Here is a 19746-nt window from a genome sequence, read left to right on the forward strand (position 1 = left end):
TGGTTATATTCGCGGTAGGACGGACCGACGTACAGCAGCCTAGGTCAAATATCTCACCTTTAGTACCATCCTTGGATTATAAGCTTTCATTTGATACCTCATTTGTCATTCTACTCATTTGTCATTCTACCTGGTATAATGACACAGAAGTTATATTCGCGGTCGGACAGACCGACGGACAAACAGACTAGATCAAATTTATTACCTTTAGTACTGTCCTTGGATTATAAGCTTTCATTTGACACCTCATTTGTCATTCTACCTGGTATAATGACGGAGAAGTTATATTCGCGATCGGACAGACCGACGGACAAACAGCCTAGATCAAATTTATCACCTTTAGTACTATCCTTGGATTAGAAGCTTTCATTTGACAACTCATTTGTCATTCTACCTGGTATAATGACGGAGGAGTTATATTCGCGGTCGGACGGACCGATAACCAGCCAGCCTAGGTCAAATATCCTACTTTTAGTACCATCCTTGGATTATAAGCTTTCATTTGACACCTCATTTGTCATTCTACCTGGTATAATGACGGAGGAGTTATATTCGCGGTCGGACGGACCGATAACCAGCCAGCCTAGGTCAAATATCATACTTTTAGTACCATCCTTGGATTATAAGCTTTCAGTTGACACCTCATCTGTCATTCTACCTGGTATAATGACAGAGAAGTTATATTCGCGGTCGGACAGACCGACGTACAAACAGCCTAGATCAAATTTATCACCTTTAGTACTATCCTTGGATCATAAGCTTTCATTTGACACCTAATTTGTCATTCTACCTGGTATAATGACGGAGAAGTTATATTCGCGGTCGGACAGACCAACGGACAAACAGCCTAGATCAAATTTATCACCTTTAGTACTATCCTTGGATTATAAGCTTTCATTTGACACCACATTTGTCATTCTAGCTGGTATATTAACGGAGGAGTTGTGATTACAGAGAGACAGACGGACGTGGATAATTCAAAGTTTTCACATTTTTTCAAAATTTGGTGAAAACAACAGTAAATTTAAATAAATACTACGACCATATAAATATTACAACCACCATGTATTTTGTTAAATTTTTTTGTCATTTCAAAAAATGTTCGTACTTAGATGTATTATTTTAGTAACAATTATTATTTATATGTTCACATTAAATACCAACAACAATGCTTTTTCAAACAAAACAAACAAATATGATTTTGCTTTTCTCATATCATCTTGAAAATGTTGAATAATGAAAAATGAAAAGGTAACTGCTATATCAAAATAGCTGGTCGGAGCATCTCTAATAGTCAATACCACGCCACGGGCCACGGACATTCCACCTCAATGGGCGCCTTGCCTTAGGCTGCCGTCCATGGTGAGTGCGAGCGAGATGCCATTCCGGCAGTCAATGGTGCATCTTACTCGCACTCACATTTACAGCCGCGTCAATACGATCTTGACGCTCATTGATAATAATTAAAAATAACAGCCTAGTAATAAATTAATGACACACATTTCTTCAGGATCACGTAGGGGGTGCTTTAAACTTTGATTTAGTCACTTTCTGACTTTCATAATAATAATTTTTAACCGAGTTATGATGTCTTAAAAATGACCATATTCGCGTTTTTTAAATTTTAAATTGCTTATAACTCGAAAACGAACAACTTTTAATTATCAGAAAGAAAAATTATCAGAAACCTTTATTGTCAAGAATGGTCCAAAAAACCCAAAAATAGGTTTGTCCGGACCGAAAACATTGACTTTTGCAATTTAATTTAAAAAAATTGTTAAAAAAATTTGGACCACTTTTCCTGTGGGCGACTTCTTGAACCTTATTCTGGGGTGTCTCACGAATGTGATTATGCAAAAAAGTCTCATGGGAACGTCTAATACGTCAAAGAAAAAAGTGATATTGTACCGATCTGTGTTATTGCCCTTGGGGTGAGTTCAACCCCTTCTCGGAGGTGAAAAACATTAAGTACAAAATAAGTCCGGAAATGGATAACCTGACTAATTCTAAGCAACTTTTGTTCAATAGAGTTTTTTCAGTCAGTCAATACTTTTTGAGTTATTTGCGAGTGACTATGTTCATTTTTCAACAAAGAAAAACACGTTTTTAGACGGTTTTTCGCAAATAACTAAAAAAGTAAGTATTTTATCAAAAAAATATGTTTACCAAAAATATAGCTTAAATAATAATTATATTATAGTGCAAACAATTCAATAAGACAAGCACTCTTACAAAATGGCTACCACAAAACCCAAATCAATAGGAGCATGCAAAGCCATCTAAACCCCATTCCATCAAAAAAAAGAAACCTTGCCGCCCGATCAACCCAAAATCTTTCTACCTTTTATCAAGGGTGTCACTGACAAGATCAGTAGAACTGTTAACCCGATAAACATCAAAACCATCTTCACTACTGACTCCAAGTTGTCCAATCTCGTCAAATCCGTAAAAGAGCAAATCCGCAATGAAAACCATGGCGTCTACGAGATACCTTGTTCCACTTTCCCACGAACATACATATGACAGACAAACCGACGAATTCACAATCTTATTTACGAACATTATATATCTGTAAAACATTGTGATTCTACTTCAGCCCTAGCCCAACATCAAATTCAGACAGGTCACAAAATAGATTTCGAAAAAGCAAAAACCATCCGTTCCTTAAAATCGAGAGTTATCCGTGAAGCCATCGAAATTGAAAATGCCCTGTCAGCTTAAACACGCACGATGACGCTAAAAGACTGCCGGCAACATGGCGACCGCTGTTTCAGCAACCTCCGCGCCAACCGATTTCGCTCAGACCGTTCCCGCGTATACTGAGAGTATAAGAGCAAGGACACACCAGGCGGCGCGCGTCGAGGTAGCTTAAAACACATGGCGCGGTGTAACAGCGGCAGCTATGCTACGATTTAAAGTATTTGTATTTCGTTGTTGCCAAACTTAGTCGCGTGTTGGCTGCTGTACGATGCGATGTCTGAAAGTTATGACGATTTGTCTTTTGTAATAAATGCAAGTTTACTTTACCTTAGATTAAAGAAAAAAAGGAACACAGATATTGGATACATTCTATCATAAAGAAACGAAAGTACAAGGATTTTTTTTACACATTATATAACGAAATTAATATAATAAAGGCCCAGAGAAGTTTTTTAATTTTACAAGAATGTCAAAAAAATCTTTTGAGGAGTTAGTAGTAAGTATTAAAGAGCCATGTTCAAGAAATAACACCGTTATGAGGGAAAGCATATCACCTAAGAAATAGCTATTTGTATAACAAGGGAGGAAAGTGCTACTTTTCCTCCCGAGAATGAAGTTTACTGCCCGACGCGTAGCGGAGGGCAGTAATCATTCAAGGGAGGAAAAGGCACTTTACTCCCATGTTATACATATGGTTTTTCCACCTTCCTCAAATAACAAGTCATTTTTTCATTTTTACTTTATTTATATAACTAACCAACAAAATTTATTAGAACTAAAACTAACAAGTACGTACAATATAACTGTCAACTGTCAAATATAAGTCAAATTAATAATGTAAACATTGTTAAATCAAAATAACAATTTACTGTTTTTTACCATTCTGCAAAATACAGAGTGTTTTATAAATAAACGTTAAAATGTATAGAAACTTACGTAATAGAAAATAGATATTGTACAGGGCGTCAATAAGTTACATTTCATGAATGAAATACCATGACGTCACTTTTACTTTTCCTCCCTAGGGAGGAAAAGTACAACTTTGCTCCCTACAATCAGGTCCGGAAAAGTATACTTTCGGTAGAGGTAGGTGGAAAAACTATTTATAACGCTAAGAGGCTGTCCATTCTATGGTACGCCACTGAGCAAATACAGGTATTAAATTGATGACCCTTTATTATACCCCATTAATTGGGAAATAGTGATGTTTCACAAATTAATATTAACAAAAAAATTATTCAAAGTAAAGTCAAAGTACGTATCGAAAAAGACGAAAACCAGAATATACAAAACCGTAATAAGATCAACAGTCACCTACGCATGTGAGACATGGGTGCTAAATAAAACAGAAGAAGAAATGATAGAGAGTTGGTAACGGAACGTACTGAGAGCTATTTTCAGGGGAAAGAATACAGATACAGAAGACGGTTGGCATAGAAGCACCAATCAAGAATTAAGGATGCTTTACAAGGAACCAAGTATAACAAGATACACAAAGTCACAAAGAATGAGGTGGGCAGCTCATGTCGAGGGGATGGGTAAGGAAATAATGCCAAAGATGGTACTGCTACGAAGACCAATTGGGACTAGGAGACGGGATAGACCAAGAAAAAGACTGCAAGAAAGTTTCAGGAATATATAGTATCGATGGAAATTATACACTGGAAAGAGAAGGCGAAAAATAGGATATAGTGAAGAACCATAGTTCAGCAATGTTTATATAATAGACATCAAATAAAATTATATTTATAAGTTATTAGTATAAACTGTATTATGTAAAATTGTAAATACAAGGCCTGTAGAGCATAATAAATAAAACAATAAATAAGGTAAGATAACTGTTTATTATCTTTATTTTTATGGAGTCAATTTATTATTTTATTTTTATTAAAGTCAATCCTTCTGACAAATAACTCAAGTCAAGTCAAACTGGTCAATGGTTACAGATTTGAAAATTCTATTTGACTGTTTGTGAAATTAGGTTCAAAGAGTTTGAAAAATAATTTATTTAGTAGATTACTTTTTTTCTAGATAGAAATGTACCTAATTAAGTTGCCCTTTAAGCTATAAGATAAAAAAATTTAAACATACAATGAGTCCCATATAAAAATAATTTGATATGGGAGTAAAAAATTCAAGTAAAAATATAGTTCGAGTCTGTAATTTCCATCATTAAATAATATTTGGCAACACTCACAACAAACTTCGCTAGAAAACAGCTCAAAGTCTGTGTTGTACCACGATACACGCATATATGATATGTCGTCGAAGTCGTAAAACCGACTGGCGACATACGGTTTCTAGGATGGGTCGCGGGAACGCCGATGCAAAGAAAATTTTAAGAGCGCCTGGTGTGTGTCACTGCATCAAAGTATAGTAAGGGATGCGTCGCTTTCGACATCTCAGCGGGGTTCAGTCGACGTACGCCGCCCCGTCTGTGTTAGCGCTAAAAGCAGCTACACAAGGTAAGAGCGGTCGTCACTCGACACTGAGGAGAATGCAGATTGAGACCCCGAACTCGAACGGAACTATTTAGACCCCGAACTCTTGATAATGGCTCCAAAATGGGTGCCGAAACGTCGAGTTTTAAATTCTCAACGCGGTTCTTCCCAAGAACTTAGTAATTTTCATATGTTCGTCATATGATAAGCTAATTGATAGATAGTAAACGTTTACAGTATTTAATATTTTTGTTGTACCTTTATCAGATTTACAAATTACTCATAAATAAAATTTCGTATTTTTAGATTCAAGAAAAGTCCCGTTTCAAGCCAAACCCTTTCAACTACGCTATGAAGAAGACTCAGCTAATGAAAGAAAGGGATGGAGCTCTAAGCAGAGGCGATGAAGACGTTGCGAGGGAATTAGCTCAGAAGCTATCCGACTTGGAAGAAAGAGCTTCAGAATTAGACAAATTACGTACTTCAACCATTTCCAGTATCTCTTACATAAACGATAGAAATAGGAAAAAGAATGTAGAAGAAGCCGAAAAGGCTATTATGGAGGAAGTTAGGGCAAATAAAGGCAAAAAAGTAAGTTGTCACTCATGTTTATTATTTAACCAATTCTTCTTCCTTTTTGATTTATGAAACTTGTGTGTGTTCGCCTGCCCCATTCATGCTTAGATTATCACTTAGCCTCTTTTGCGCATGACTCACTCTCTAATTCATACCAGGGACTTACCACGGCCAATTCTTACAAGTTTTCCCTCTTCCATTCTTTAATGTGTTCTTTCACACTTTTTTCCTTCTGGTGCTCGATTAACGTTTTCGACCTTGAATAATATATATCCTATATTTTCGCTTATTTCTAAGGCTATTGTATGAACTATTCTTTATATTGTTTTCAGTAGTCTTTTAGTTTCTATGATATGTAGTATTAGGTCTGGATCCCGCGTATGAAAAAAAAAGTTGATTAATAGCAAGCTGAAAATTTGTTAATAGCTTAAGGGTGTCTAGTCGGACAAACTTTGATATATGGGAACACTGGAACAGGGGAAGTTTTAATTGTGGAACAGGTTAAAAATTTGGAACGGTCAGACCACGAAAACGGCACATGTATTTTGTCCGACAGAACAGACTTAAACTCTCCAAACAGAGATTAAACTCTCATACAAAAATCAGACTGCTATTTATCACCAAATGGGCGTTTTAATGAGTGGAACATGTAGAATATGTCAAATGACAGGAATTATGACAGGTGATAAATAGCAGTCTGATTTTTGCCTGAAAGTTTAATCTCTGTTCGGAGAGTTCAAGTCTGTTCTGTCGGACAAAATAAATGTGCCGTTTTCGTGGTCTGACCGTTCCAAATTTTTAACCTGTTCCACAATTAAAATTGCCCCTGTTCCAGTGTTCCCATATATCAAAGTTTATCCGACTAGACACCCTTAAGCTATTGACAAATTTTCAGCTTGCTATTAATCAACTTTTTTTTCATACGCGGGATCTACAAGTCATATCTGACTTGTAGATTCTTGATTTGGTCTCACTACTACTAAAGTCGATTCTCTTTTTTGAGACACACTGTCTAGTGACGTTAGTAATTTCTTTTTTGGGAAGTTCAGTTGCTAGACTTGACTGGAAATTACTACAAAACAACATACCTGCTCTTAGCCAATATTATTAATAGTAAACAGACATAAATAACATAAACCTTATGCCAATCATTAATTATTTATTTACACCATTATAATGTATTGATAACAAATGAGAAAATTATTTATTGTACAAAATAAAAATATTTTGTAGAAATAAACTCCACAAAATTTTATGAGATTAGTATACACTCCCACTATTTCTAATAATTCTTCTTTTTTTAATGAAAGATTTAGTTGATTTGAGCAGTTAATAGTTTGAGGTAGAAATTTTTGTGTTGTATGTTTCCTATTCAGTATACTAATGTTTTTGATTTGTCATATTGTATCGCTTAAACATCTTGCCATTTTCTTGGCTTATATTGTTTGTTCTCGTACTTCCGCCTCAACATCGTCAAGACCTTTCTTGCTTAATAATTACAAGTCAAACGTTTACCTTGTTTTGTCCCATTATACAGGGTGTAACAAAAATACAGGTCATAAATTACATCACATATCCTGGGACCAAAAATAGTTCGAATGAACCTAACTTACCTTAGTACAAATATGCACGTGAAAAAAGTTACAGCCCTTTGAAGCTACAAAATGAAAATCGATTTTTTTTTAATATATCGAAAACTATTGAAGATTTTTTATTGAAAATGGACATGTGGCATTCTTATGGCAGGAACATCTTAAAGAAAAATTATTGTGAAATTTGTGCACCCCATAAAAATTTTATGGGGGTTTTGTTCCCTTAAACTTTTGTGTACGTCTCAGTTAAATTATTATTGTGGTACCATTAGTTAAACTCAATATTTTTAAAACTTTTTTGCCTCTTAGTATTTTTTCGATAAGGTAGTTTTTATCGAGTTGAGGCTTATTTTTTAATATGTTTACATACAAATTTTATGGGGGTTTTGTTCTTTTAAACCCCCCAAATGTTTGTGTACGTTCCAATTAAAATATTACTGCGGTACCATTAGTTGAACACAGTGTTTTTAAAACTTTTTTGCCTCTTTGTATTTTTTTGAGAAGGCACCTTTTATCGAGATGTGGCTTCTTTTTTAATATGGTTCAAAATATACCTAAAAATGTAAATCATAAATAAATTTTCATATTATTACCAAGTCTCCATAATCGTACTTAACCATATACAAATATATGGTGGATTTGACAAATATGCAAAATATCTCGATAAAAACTGACTTTTCGAAAAAGTAGTAAGAGGCAAAAAATTCTTATAAACAATGTGTTTAACTGATGGTACTACAATAATAATTTCATTGGAACGTACACAAAAGTTTGGGGGGGTTTAAAGGAACAAAACCCCCATAAAATTTTTATGGGATGTCCAAATTTCACTATAATTTTTTCTTAAGATGCTACTGACATAAGAATGCCACATGTCTATTTGGAAATATTATTATATTATATTTATATTGGAAAAAATCGATTTTCATTTTGTAAATTCAAAGGGCTGTAACTTTTTTTATGTGCACATTTGTACTAAGGTAAGTTAGGTTCAATCGAACTATTTTTGGTCCCAGAATATGTGATTCAATTTATGACCTGTATTTTTGTTACACCCTGTATATCATTTCATTTTTCACAGTTTTCTTATTATTTTGCACATGCTATTGAATAGAAAGGATCTCAATGCTTCTCCCTGTTGGATCCCATTCAGCCAGTATTGGTCGAGCAAGTCCCTCGTTTATTTTATTTAAAATAGATTTATCCAATACACCAAACAACACATACTCACCAAATTATAGTACATATTTATCTGAAACATATTTTGGTTCATTTATATCGCCAAATACAGATAAACTTAAGTAACTTTAAAAATCTGAATAAGCCATTTTGTTTTACGACTTAACGACGTTCTACACTTTCGTTGCGGGGTATGCCTCTCAGAGGAAAGGGAGGAAACTTATATGCAAGCGAAAGTTGGTAACAATGCATTTATAGCAGAATACTCAAATCATATGTTTCAGTATTGAATACTTTATAAAAATAAATTATAATAAATTACGGAAATTACGGAATAAATTGCGGAATTAATTATAATAAATAAATTAAAAATAAATAGTACGGTAAACAATCCTCATTTTTTAGTATGTTATTCCTTACCAAAAAACCTTTAATTTAAGCACAAATAATTAAAAATCGTAAATTTGGGTCAAAAGTTATTAACTTTTTAAGAATTCACATAAGAGCCCATGTTAAAAATTAACTTTGACCCTTAATAGTAATTAAACGGCACGGTAAAACAATTTTAAAAAAATCAAGTCTTAGTTTTTTGAAGTAAACTATAACATACTAAAATTTCAGGCAAATCCTTAATTCTTTGCCCAAGGTGTAGAACGTCGTTAAAGTAAGAGTAACTACAAAATGTCCCATTTTCAGGCTGATGATCCCTTCACCAGACGATCGACCAAACCTAGGATGAACTTCAAAGCAGGAGAAAAGGAGGCACGTGCCCTCAAGGAAGCTGAAATTGCAAAATTGGCAGCCGAACGCAAAAAGAATGAAAAAATAGAAGTTCTCGAAACCAAAAAATCCGCTCAACCTGCTCAAGTTTCTCAGGATGACTTGTTTTCTGCCCATGACTTTGATATTAAAATTGATCTTGAAGTACCTCTGGCCGGTATGTTATTTTATTTATTTTAGTACTACATACTTATTAATCTACTTTTTTTTATTTTCGTTTGATAATAAAATAATTACGAGTTCAAGTTGTCGAAAAATAATATATGTATAGAACATATATAATAAATAGAACATAATATGTATATAATAATAGAACATAATAAGTGTTAAGTTCGTATGTTTATTTTACATATAACCACAGCCTCGTACATTTACAAGCCATGAAGTAGAAATTTGGCAACGTCAAATGGTAGTCCTATTCGACTGTGGAAAGCTGATTGCAGTGCATTGTAAATGTGTGCCATGGGTGGCAGCTATTTGTAAATTATATTTTTGTACTTAATATTATTAAGTGTTTATTTATATTACTTAATATTAAGTATATATTATTAGAGAAATTTCAAACAGACGTCATTGAAAAAAGGTTTGGTCAATATAGATATTTATCGGGATGTAATTATAGTGTATCATATACCCAAATTCTAGAATCTGAAAATAAAATTAGAATTCACAACATTTTAAATAAGAATACCGCAGACTTAGAATCTTGTAACAAAAATCCATCTAATGAGGACATATTAAATGATACCAATGTTGACATATCACAATTCCTTCATATTTTTGATTCAAATTATTCACAAAATTATAAATTGGATGAGTCAGCCCAAACATATGTATGTGGTTATGTAACGCATAACTTTTATAAAAATAAGCATTTGCTGCATGTAAAAACTTCGTTGTACAGAGTGTATGTACTATTGTTAGAGACAATTACTTTGATTATTTACAAATGGGGGCTTATGTGTAGCTACGGATGAAATCAAATTTTTATACTTTCACATATGCACTTTTTGAATACATAATTGATAATAAAGAAATCAATATAAACTTGTATTAAACAAACAGATGATAAAACATTGCTGGCATTACTAGCTATGGCAAGTCTTGAAACTGATCAGTATTATGTAAACTTTACAAAAAAATGTATTTGTGAACAAAGCGCAAAATATATTCATCTTGTTGCATCAAAAATCTTAAGCAATATAATTTTAAATAATTTTACTAAAAATGAAAATAATAGTGAACATGCAAAAAAAGCAGATAAACGTAAAAATAAAAAATAAAAGGAACTGTTGAAACTTTATCCAAAAAAAGAAAATTATTAGCATTAACAAAATAATAGTCATTTTTAGTCAAGTACAACTTAAGTGGCGTTTGGACTGATTGTAATATCTCAATGTAATGTTTCAAATCAGTATCGTTAACGTTGTAAAATTTACTAGGTATTCTTATCGACAGTAATCGTAAATGGCCCTTGCATACTGATTCCCTAGAAAGAAACTAACCTCAGTAACTAGCCTTCCTTAAGCAAGAAACTTACTTTGCAATAAGATATGTTGCAAAGGAACAAAAACGCATCATTTGCAAAAATGACATAGGTATTTATCATTGTTTAAGTATCATCTTCGATATGGGCATCATTTTTGGGGTTCTAGTACAGATGCACAATTTGATACTATGTACTTTTAAATTACAAAATAGAGTAAAACGTTATCTATTTGATATCAAAAAACAACTCATTGCAAGACCTACTTAAAAAATTGCGGAATTTTGAGGCTTTCCTCTATATATATTTTAGAAACTGTTTGTTGGATTCACGAGCATCTAAACATTTTTCCTAAAAGACCTGACCATGGCTACTCTTTTTAATTTTACTAATTTAAGATTGTTTTTTCTGTTGGTTTATTTTTTATATTATTTCACTTTTTTGTTAGCTTTGTCCATAAAATTGTACAATTTTCAGTGACAATAGTGATTACAGTGTTAATTTAAGTTAGAATGTAAGCCTGTTAGAATGTAAGTTTGTTACTGTAATAATAATAAAATTAATAACACATTAATGTGGCAGGGCATGGCAGGGTGTTGAGGAGGCGGGCCCCTGTCATACAATCAGCTACAGCCCAACCACAACCACAAGCGAGCCAAACAACAACAAGAGCTCCACCCGCCGAAGGTGCTGCGCTGGATCATCAGCCGGCGCTCACTCAAGCGGGACGACCGAGGCAGCGCATGAAATGGACTGTGTCCATTAATGAAAACATTTTGCGCTTCTATTACAAGGTGACAAACCTCGGTCAAGAAACAATCGGCTACCGACAACAGCTGTATGCCGAATTTTGCAGGACGTACCCAGATATTCAAGTATCGGAGCAAAGAGTATCAGATCAATACCGGGTAATCATAAGGAACAACCTTATCCCAGATACTAGACGCAATTCGATCAAAAGCGAAGTCGAACGGGAGATTAATAACCAAGAACAAGTTTTAGATCAAGTCCCTAATGAAATCCTCGATGAGCAGACTCCTGAGATTCCCATGCCAGAAACTCAACCTGATAATACACAGCAGGAAAACAACGAGTTGCGCGATAGTCTAGCAAACGAAATGGCTCGTGCCGTACAAGAGTTTAATGGAACAAACCCACTTAGCAGACCACCGCTACCACGAATAAACTCTTGTAAGAAACTAGGTGCGCTGTTACAAATTGTGAACACTGGAGTCCTACCCAACTATGTCGTAGAAGCTCACACGTTGGAATATTTGCATATGCTAATCTACTGTGCAGCAACAGCAATTGCTAATGTAATGGGCGTTAAGATCAGAACACGACGGGTTACTAATAACGAAAGAACTGGGAGAATTGCACCCTAAGAAAAAAGACTGCTCGGAAAGATCGAATTATTACGTAAGGATATTGGTATAGTCACAGAATACATACGAGGTGTAACAAGTAGAAAAGTCATCAGAAGAGCTGAAGATATAATGCTGACTACCGCAAGACACTCAAGATATGATCCAGAAAACAACACAGCCCATCAGTGCCTGGACACATTAAAACAAAAGCTCTCCGTTTATTCAGGACGACTAAGGAGGTACAAAGTTAGTAACAACCGCAAAAGCGACAATGCTCTTTTTGAAAGTTCTGAAAAGGCGTTCTATCGAAAACTCAATTCCACTGTAGAACGTGTCGATAAGACTTACCCAAGCCAAGAAGAAATTCATGAGTTTTGGGGAAATCAACTTTCCACGCCAGCTGTTCTTAACAACAATGCTGGATGGATAGAAGAAACGACACAAAACTGCCAACACTACATTACCACCCTTTACGAACCCTTCACTACTGAAGAAGTCTCAAATACCATCAAAGAGCTTCACAACTGGAAATCTCCTGGACCAGACGGAGTTCAAAACTTTTGGCTCAAGAAGTTTTGGAGTGTTCATGAATGCTTATCAACACTAATTAATCATGTTATTTCTAATCCGCAGGATATACCATCATTCCTAACTCAGGGAACCACTTATTTAATTCCGAAGGATCAAAATAACACCCAAGATCCAGCCAAATACCGCCCAATTACTTGTCTTCCAATTTTGTACAAATTGCTCACATCCTGTGTAGCCCGGCGTATCTACCAACACTGTGCTCTGAACAATATCATAGAGCCTCAACAGAAAGGATGCGCTAAGGGTTCCATGGGTTGCAAAGAACAACTCATCATCGACTCGGTCATTTCTAACCAGGCATATTCCAAAAAGAGGAATCTTTTTACTAATAGTTGAAAGACTGATAAGTTTGTACACACTTGAATGAATAAGGGAAAATGAAAATGTAGTATGTCAAAGTGTGTAAATAATTTATTTCCTTAGCTGAGCGCTTTCGACATAAACGTCATCATCGGAGCTAATGCTAAAATAAAAAAAGAGATCTTGTAAGAAAAAGAAGTACAAAACTCTTTTTTTACTTACGTCAAATACTAAAAAAGTACCGCTACATAGAGGTGTAAACAAGTGCATCTTAGGAATGTAAATTTGATTTTTAAATTGTGAATGCTAACTTAGTCCTCCGTACAACAGCAAACAGCAAAAAAACAGAAAGAAACGGCCACATACACGTTGCACAAAAACATATAAACTTTTTTCATGGTCCGGGTGTCGATATCACCCGTCCATCCTTGGCCTAGTAACAACAGCTGACTGACAAGGTCGGATATTCAAATCTGCTTTTATCTGTTCTGCGTTGACGTTGACAGCTGACGTTGAAACATGAATATTTTAAACATATTGAAAGGAAAATTGAAAATTTTTACAATGAAATTGATAAGGAAATGTACCTTAGATGTTTGTACTAATCAACTATTAAATTAATTGGTGACATGCTTGATTTTGAGACTAATTGGCCCAACTTACATACACTGTGTTAAGTTAAAAAATTAAAAAACCAAAAAAAATTATTAAACAGAAAGTAATGAGAAAGATCAATTTTGATTGTGAATTCTCAAATTCAATATTCAGAAGATGTTAGCTTGTTGAAGTTAAAGATTGAGATAATATTATATTGTTGTTATTTATCATCTTTTTGTCATTTATGTAAGTCATTGCAATGACCTTGACTTGGTGTATGGATATTTTATTAAGTTGAAACCCTAATGTTTATGTAGCAATATTAAATGATTTTATTAAATGCTATGATGTTAAAATGGGTATATTCAGTGTCTATTGTTGTAAGACGTTGATGACAAAATAGAAGGATATAGTGTTCGGTGGAATTCAATTTTTAACAAAATAGTTTCGAACACTTTTGTTGTTAGGTGTTTTATTTCTAAGGCTCTCATTACTTGTTGGTAGAATCTGTATTAATAATGTATATATAAATCTGGCCAATAGTCAAATGTTTTCCTTTTTTTGTTTTATATAAAGTTATAAAATTAAATTTTGAATAAAAATACAATAGTTTTTATATACATAAAAGATTGCAAGAGGTCACTACTCAACTGTCTCCCACAGATACTTGAAGAGAGGTTTATAATTACAATTTAAATTGATCTGAGTATTAACACAAAAATCAGGATTAGACTTCATCTCTCTAGAAATCTCCAGGTCCTCCAACAAATTCATTAATCTATAGTTTTTAGATGGGATGTTATGCAAAATTTGGCTGTCTTTAGTAGGAGAGAAGGAATGATTGGTAGATTTAACTTTGGCTATCATGTACCATAAACAAATGAAAACAGAGATAACTACTGAGTTTATACGAAGGGTAAAACAGCTGCTTCGCTCACACCTTAATAGTAGAAATTTGTTTAAGGCATTAAACACCTACGCATGTTCCGCGCTTAGCTATTCATTTGGCATTGTTAAGTGGACAAAAACGGACATAGAAAATCTTCAGCAAAAAGTAAGAACGCATCTCACAAAGGCACAAAAACACCATCCAAAAAGTGCAGTAGAAAGAACGACATTACCACGGAATTTAGGAGGAAGAGGACTTATGGATATAGGTGAGCAATTAGACAAACAAATTGCTAATTTAAGATCTTATTTTCAGATGCAGGCTGAAACATCTACTCTACATCTGCGCAGTAGATGACACAACACCGATAAAACTGAGGGAAGCAGAACTTCGCATAAACCACCTTACTAAGGACGAAAAAGTGCGCGCCTGGATGGGTAAACCTCTGCACGGGCGACATCCCAATGAGGTCAGCCAAGATTATGTCGACAATATAGCGTCGAACTACTGGTTGACATCAGGAAAGATGTTCCCTGAAACGGAGGGTTCATTACTGGCCATTCAGGATCAGGTTATACCAACCAGAAATTACCTGAAATATATCATCAAAGACCCTCATGTTCAAAACGACAGATGCCGATATGGATGTCAAACCCAAGAAACAATCCAACATCTTACAGGGGGCTGCCAGGCATTTGCTGCAACTGAGTACAAGGAACGGCATGACGCAGTGGAAAAAATCCTTCATCAGGAGATAGCTATCAAGCTGGGACTTCTCCAAACCGACCATCTCCCATATTATCAATACTTCCTTGAGAGTATGCTTGAGGATGGCAACTACAAGCTATACTGGGACCGCACTGTGCTCACAGACCAAACAGTGGCGCATAATAGACCAGATCTCGTATTAGTCAATAAATTAACGAGACAAACAACCCTCATTGATGTGGCGATTCCTAACAACAATAATCTACGTACTAAATTTACTGAAAAGATCGCCAAGTACAGAGATCTGGAAATTCAAATACGGAGACAATGGAGAATGCAAAGTACCCAGACGATACCGATTATTATGTCTACTACTGGAGTCATTCCGAAGACCCTCCTCGAAAGCATAAAAAAGCTGGGTCTTAATGAACATCTTTATAAGACCATGCAGAAAGCAGTACTGCTCGCAACGGCCAGATGTGTACGAAAATTTTTGGGAGATACACCTGCATACCAAGTCACCTAGGGCTCGATAACACGGAAAGAGTCCCACCAGAGCTCAATCCTTTTGATACCGTAGGTATCTGGGATGAGTCAATTTTCCCCTTAGCGGGAGTGTGAGCCGTATGGCTAAATCTGGACACATTATAAGTTGTGCACTGAGCTACAAAAGTATCTAATGAAAAGTGTTTTTTTTTTATACTTTAAAGAATATTGTAATCCATTATGCTTGAATTACGACTCCCTGTGTGCGTTTTTATGGCTTTTATACTGAGTATTTACCCTATTTTCTCTTAATCTGCTAGGTACTACACATTATTAATTAATTAAACGCTAGATTTTAAAAATTAAAAATATTGACTATTCCTATACATTTCTAACATTTTTATGAAAAATAAATATTACTACTAACAAGTTTAACTTATATATTTCATACTTTCCTTTTTAAATTTCAATTTAATTAAAATTTCTCTTATTTGTGCAATTTTAAAAAGAGATTCATGAATTTTATTTAAAATATTCCGTTATGAAATGGACCACCAATTCTCCTTCGTAGGACTACCTATATCACGTGTTGCGACGTTGCCTTTTTTACTTCATGGCTTGTAAATGTAGGAGGCTGTGATATAACAGGTGATTCAGTCAAACGGCACGATTTGGCAACGCTGCTGGTGAAAAAATAGAGGAGCCGCGGGATTGCGACGTAAGACGTAAGCGTTGTGCATCTAGAAAGTGGCAAGTTTTGTTATCATGGAGAAGTAGAAGTGGTCGGGTGAACAACACGCATTTGCCGTGAAAGCTTATTGCAAAAATGGTGACAGTTTTGTCGCCCGCGCTCCAGTTCCGTTTAACAAGGCTATTCAGACTTGAGTTAGCATCTTTGAAAGTAGTGGTTCAACTTCACAGAAAAGAGGTGGCATTGTCAGAACTACTCGCACACCACAGAATATTGACTCGGTGCGAAACTCATTACACGTGAGTCCTTGAAGATCCCTGAGATGACGAAGCTTAAATCTGTGATTAAGATATATCACTACGAGCAGAATGTTGCATAAAGATCTCCAGTATCATACATACAAAATCCAGATTGTGCAAGCTCCTTAACGCTTAACGTTCGAGATTATCCCACCCAATTAGGGTTTTATGAACAAATGTTGGAGCGTATTAACTTTTTGAATGCTGATGACGTCTAAGAACGTCATACCGTTACTACTGCCGAATGCGCATGATGTCTTCAGGCGTCATATGCAGATATGCACAACATTTGTTTAGAGGTTAGTATTTGTTTGACTTTAACTGAAACAAGTTTTATTTCTATTGAGTACCTAGATAAAAGTGTATTTATAACGTCAGTTTAGATTCATATTAAGGATGAAGCAATTCCAGGGCCATCTAGACCGAAACACTGCAATGTAAATGCAGCGAAAAATCGAGTTAGTACCCAGGTCGCGTTAGGTATATTTCGTCAGCAATGAAAGGGTTAATGAAAAAGACAACTTGCTCCAGAATCTTTGGATGAGTGGTGAAGCTCATTTTCATCTAAGTGGGTATGTAAAGAAATAAAATTCTCGCTATTATTCCGACAATAATTCGCGGCAATTACACGAAAGACCACTATTGGGACCGTGCAAGTTCGGAAGAGCGACACCTGGTTTCATAGCTCAGCAACATTTTTAGCACTTTTAATTATATTGGCCAATTATATTTGTAACGGGTAGGTCTTCTAAGGACGACAGACTCAGTAAATCACAAGTTAAAAATAAAGTAAATATATTAAAGATAATTATATACAGTTTAAAACAAATAAAATAAAATATAACTCCGTCTTCTGCAAAGAAAAACAATATTAAACTTTCTTACAGTTATCCGATCATAATAGCAACATTAAAATAATACGATAAACAGTATATTTATATACAATAACAATCTCGCTACGTTAAATCAACATAGCCCTATATTACGATCCGGAGATCATTCCTCGCTACTACCGCACACTGCGATAACGGTCATGGCAAGACTCCACGTTACTACTGTGGCGTCCGCGTAGGCATAGTCCCACCTCACATACGGTGCATCTTTTGCCAAGCCAGCTAATGCTAGTTCAATACGCTAGCAGCAGCTGTTGAGTCATGGTTAGTTCAATTCGCTAGCCACGACTGATTTTATCATTTTCCTGGCTCGCCTTAAATATGCTCTCGATGCCCTCTCCTTCGGTTTCCCCCAGCGGTGCTATGCGCCAACGCTGACACTCCTCCGGTCGCCTCTGGTAAAGCAGCTCATCGCTTGGCGAGGTATCATATCGTTACATATTAGTCCTGGTTACTGGATAATTGTCAAGGCCATAGCCCAAAAAAGAATAAGAAGAAAAAGTAACGTTGAGGTTATGTTATTAAAAGGTAAACAATTGTATGTAGTAGATAAAATTAATTATTAAAATGCAGTATTACAAGTAAAATACCTACAATTAATTAAATTCACTTTAATAACTGCATATCATATCAATATTGTGGAGCAATATTAATGCCCGATTTCATAATGACAGTGAGTATAAAATATGTCAATATGACAATTTCAATTGACAATATGAATTATTTAAGTAATATGCTAAGAAAGTTATAAAATTTCTCCGCTATTCCCGCACGATTGTTTCTCGTATCCCCTCCAAGTACTTGCACATAGCGAATATTCAGAAAAAGTAACCGCGTGGTGTGCAATTTCTTCGTTAGTGATCATCAGACCTTAATTTTTTTAGGACGAGGATGAGCACGCAGTAACAGTAAACTCTGATCGATACGTGCACATGTTAAATAATTTTTTTTCTTCTGGCCATCAATAATTACAGAAATGAACACACGACTTTTCAACAGGATAGCGCAACATGTCACACATCACGAGTGTCAATGGATTTACTAAGATCGTTCCGCGGTCGTCTTATGAGTAAAAACGGCGATATTCCCTGGCTACCTCGTAGTCTGGACATCTCCCGATGCGACAAATTTCTTTGGGGGTATCTAACCCCCAAAGTGTTTCAAAGTAACCCCACAAAACTGTCGAGGCTTCGAAAGAACGGATACGCGAAGAAGTGGAAGCAATACCTCAAGAAACGTTAATGTCTTAAAAAGCTTTGTATCACAGCTGCAAGAATGTGTCCGACAAAATGGAGACCACCTTTTCAATATCATCTTCAAAAACTGAATATTTCTTCACTTACACATTAATTTTCATCTGTGTAGTATACGTTTTTTGTATTAAATTTAGTAAAAAGATATTCCATTATTTGTTGTTATTTGTTTGAAATCGTACCGTTTCATTGAATCATCTTGTAGAATTCTCATTATTTTTATTGTAAATAGTAAAATTTTACTTTTGTTTCAGCTACACCAGTAAACGTGGTTCCTAAGACAATGACGAAAGATTTAGCTCCTAAAAGAAGCTTAAATCTTCAAGACTACAAAAAGAAACGGGGCCTTATTTAATATTTGTTTCATATCGGACCAGGGACTTTAGTATTTAATTATTCCTCTTGCAACCATCAACCTCTCAAATCTCTAAAGACAATTTTGAAGCCAGTGGTATTAAACGAATATTTTTGTTAAACCATTTAGTGTGTAATTTTAACTATTTATTATTTTAGTGTCTGATATGGCGGCCTCTATACATATATTAAGTTAGATTGTATATATTAGGAAAATGTGGCCCATGAAGTACAGTATCTTGAATAAACTACTTTTTATACATGTATTTGTATCATTTTAAGGGTTTTGGAACTACACAACTTTTTGTGTGAATTATACGGAGTGACTTTTATATATGGAACGCCTCAATTATCTCGGAAACGGCTCGATTTTTATAGATATAGTATGTATATGAGTGGTATTTACATTTTTGTCAGATCTTCCGTTTTTTTGGAAATCTAATAAACTTTCTTATTTCAAATGGAACACCCTGTATATTTTTTATACAGGGAACAGTCTGCTATACACAAACAAACGTAGATGGAACTACGAAAAACCAAATTGACTATTTCCTTATCGATAGT

At 34.9% G+C, this 19746-nt stretch overlaps 1 protein-coding gene across 1 annotated transcript in view; it reads left to right on the top strand.

Annotated features, from left to right (window-relative positions):
• Positions 1 to 19444, top strand: part of LOC126881911 (RNA polymerase-associated protein Rtf1) — a 103984-nt gene extending 84540 nt beyond the window's left edge. Inside the window, exons 7-9 of the mRNA XM_050646639.1 lie at positions 5448 to 5732; positions 9185 to 9425; positions 19083 to 19444. Of these exons, the coding sequence (XP_050502596.1) occupies positions 5448 to 5732; positions 9185 to 9425; positions 19083 to 19183 (627 nt within the window). The 3' untranslated portion in view covers positions 19184 to 19444. The remainder of the gene's footprint in view (positions 1 to 5447; positions 5733 to 9184; positions 9426 to 19082) is intronic.
• The last annotated feature ends 302 nt before the right edge of the window (positions 19445 to 19746 follow it).

Source organism: Diabrotica virgifera, chromosome 3 (assembly GCF_917563875.1).
Source record: "Diabrotica virgifera virgifera chromosome 3, PGI_DIABVI_V3a".
Classification (NCBI taxonomy): Eukaryota; Metazoa; Arthropoda; class Insecta; order Coleoptera; family Chrysomelidae; genus Diabrotica; species Diabrotica virgifera.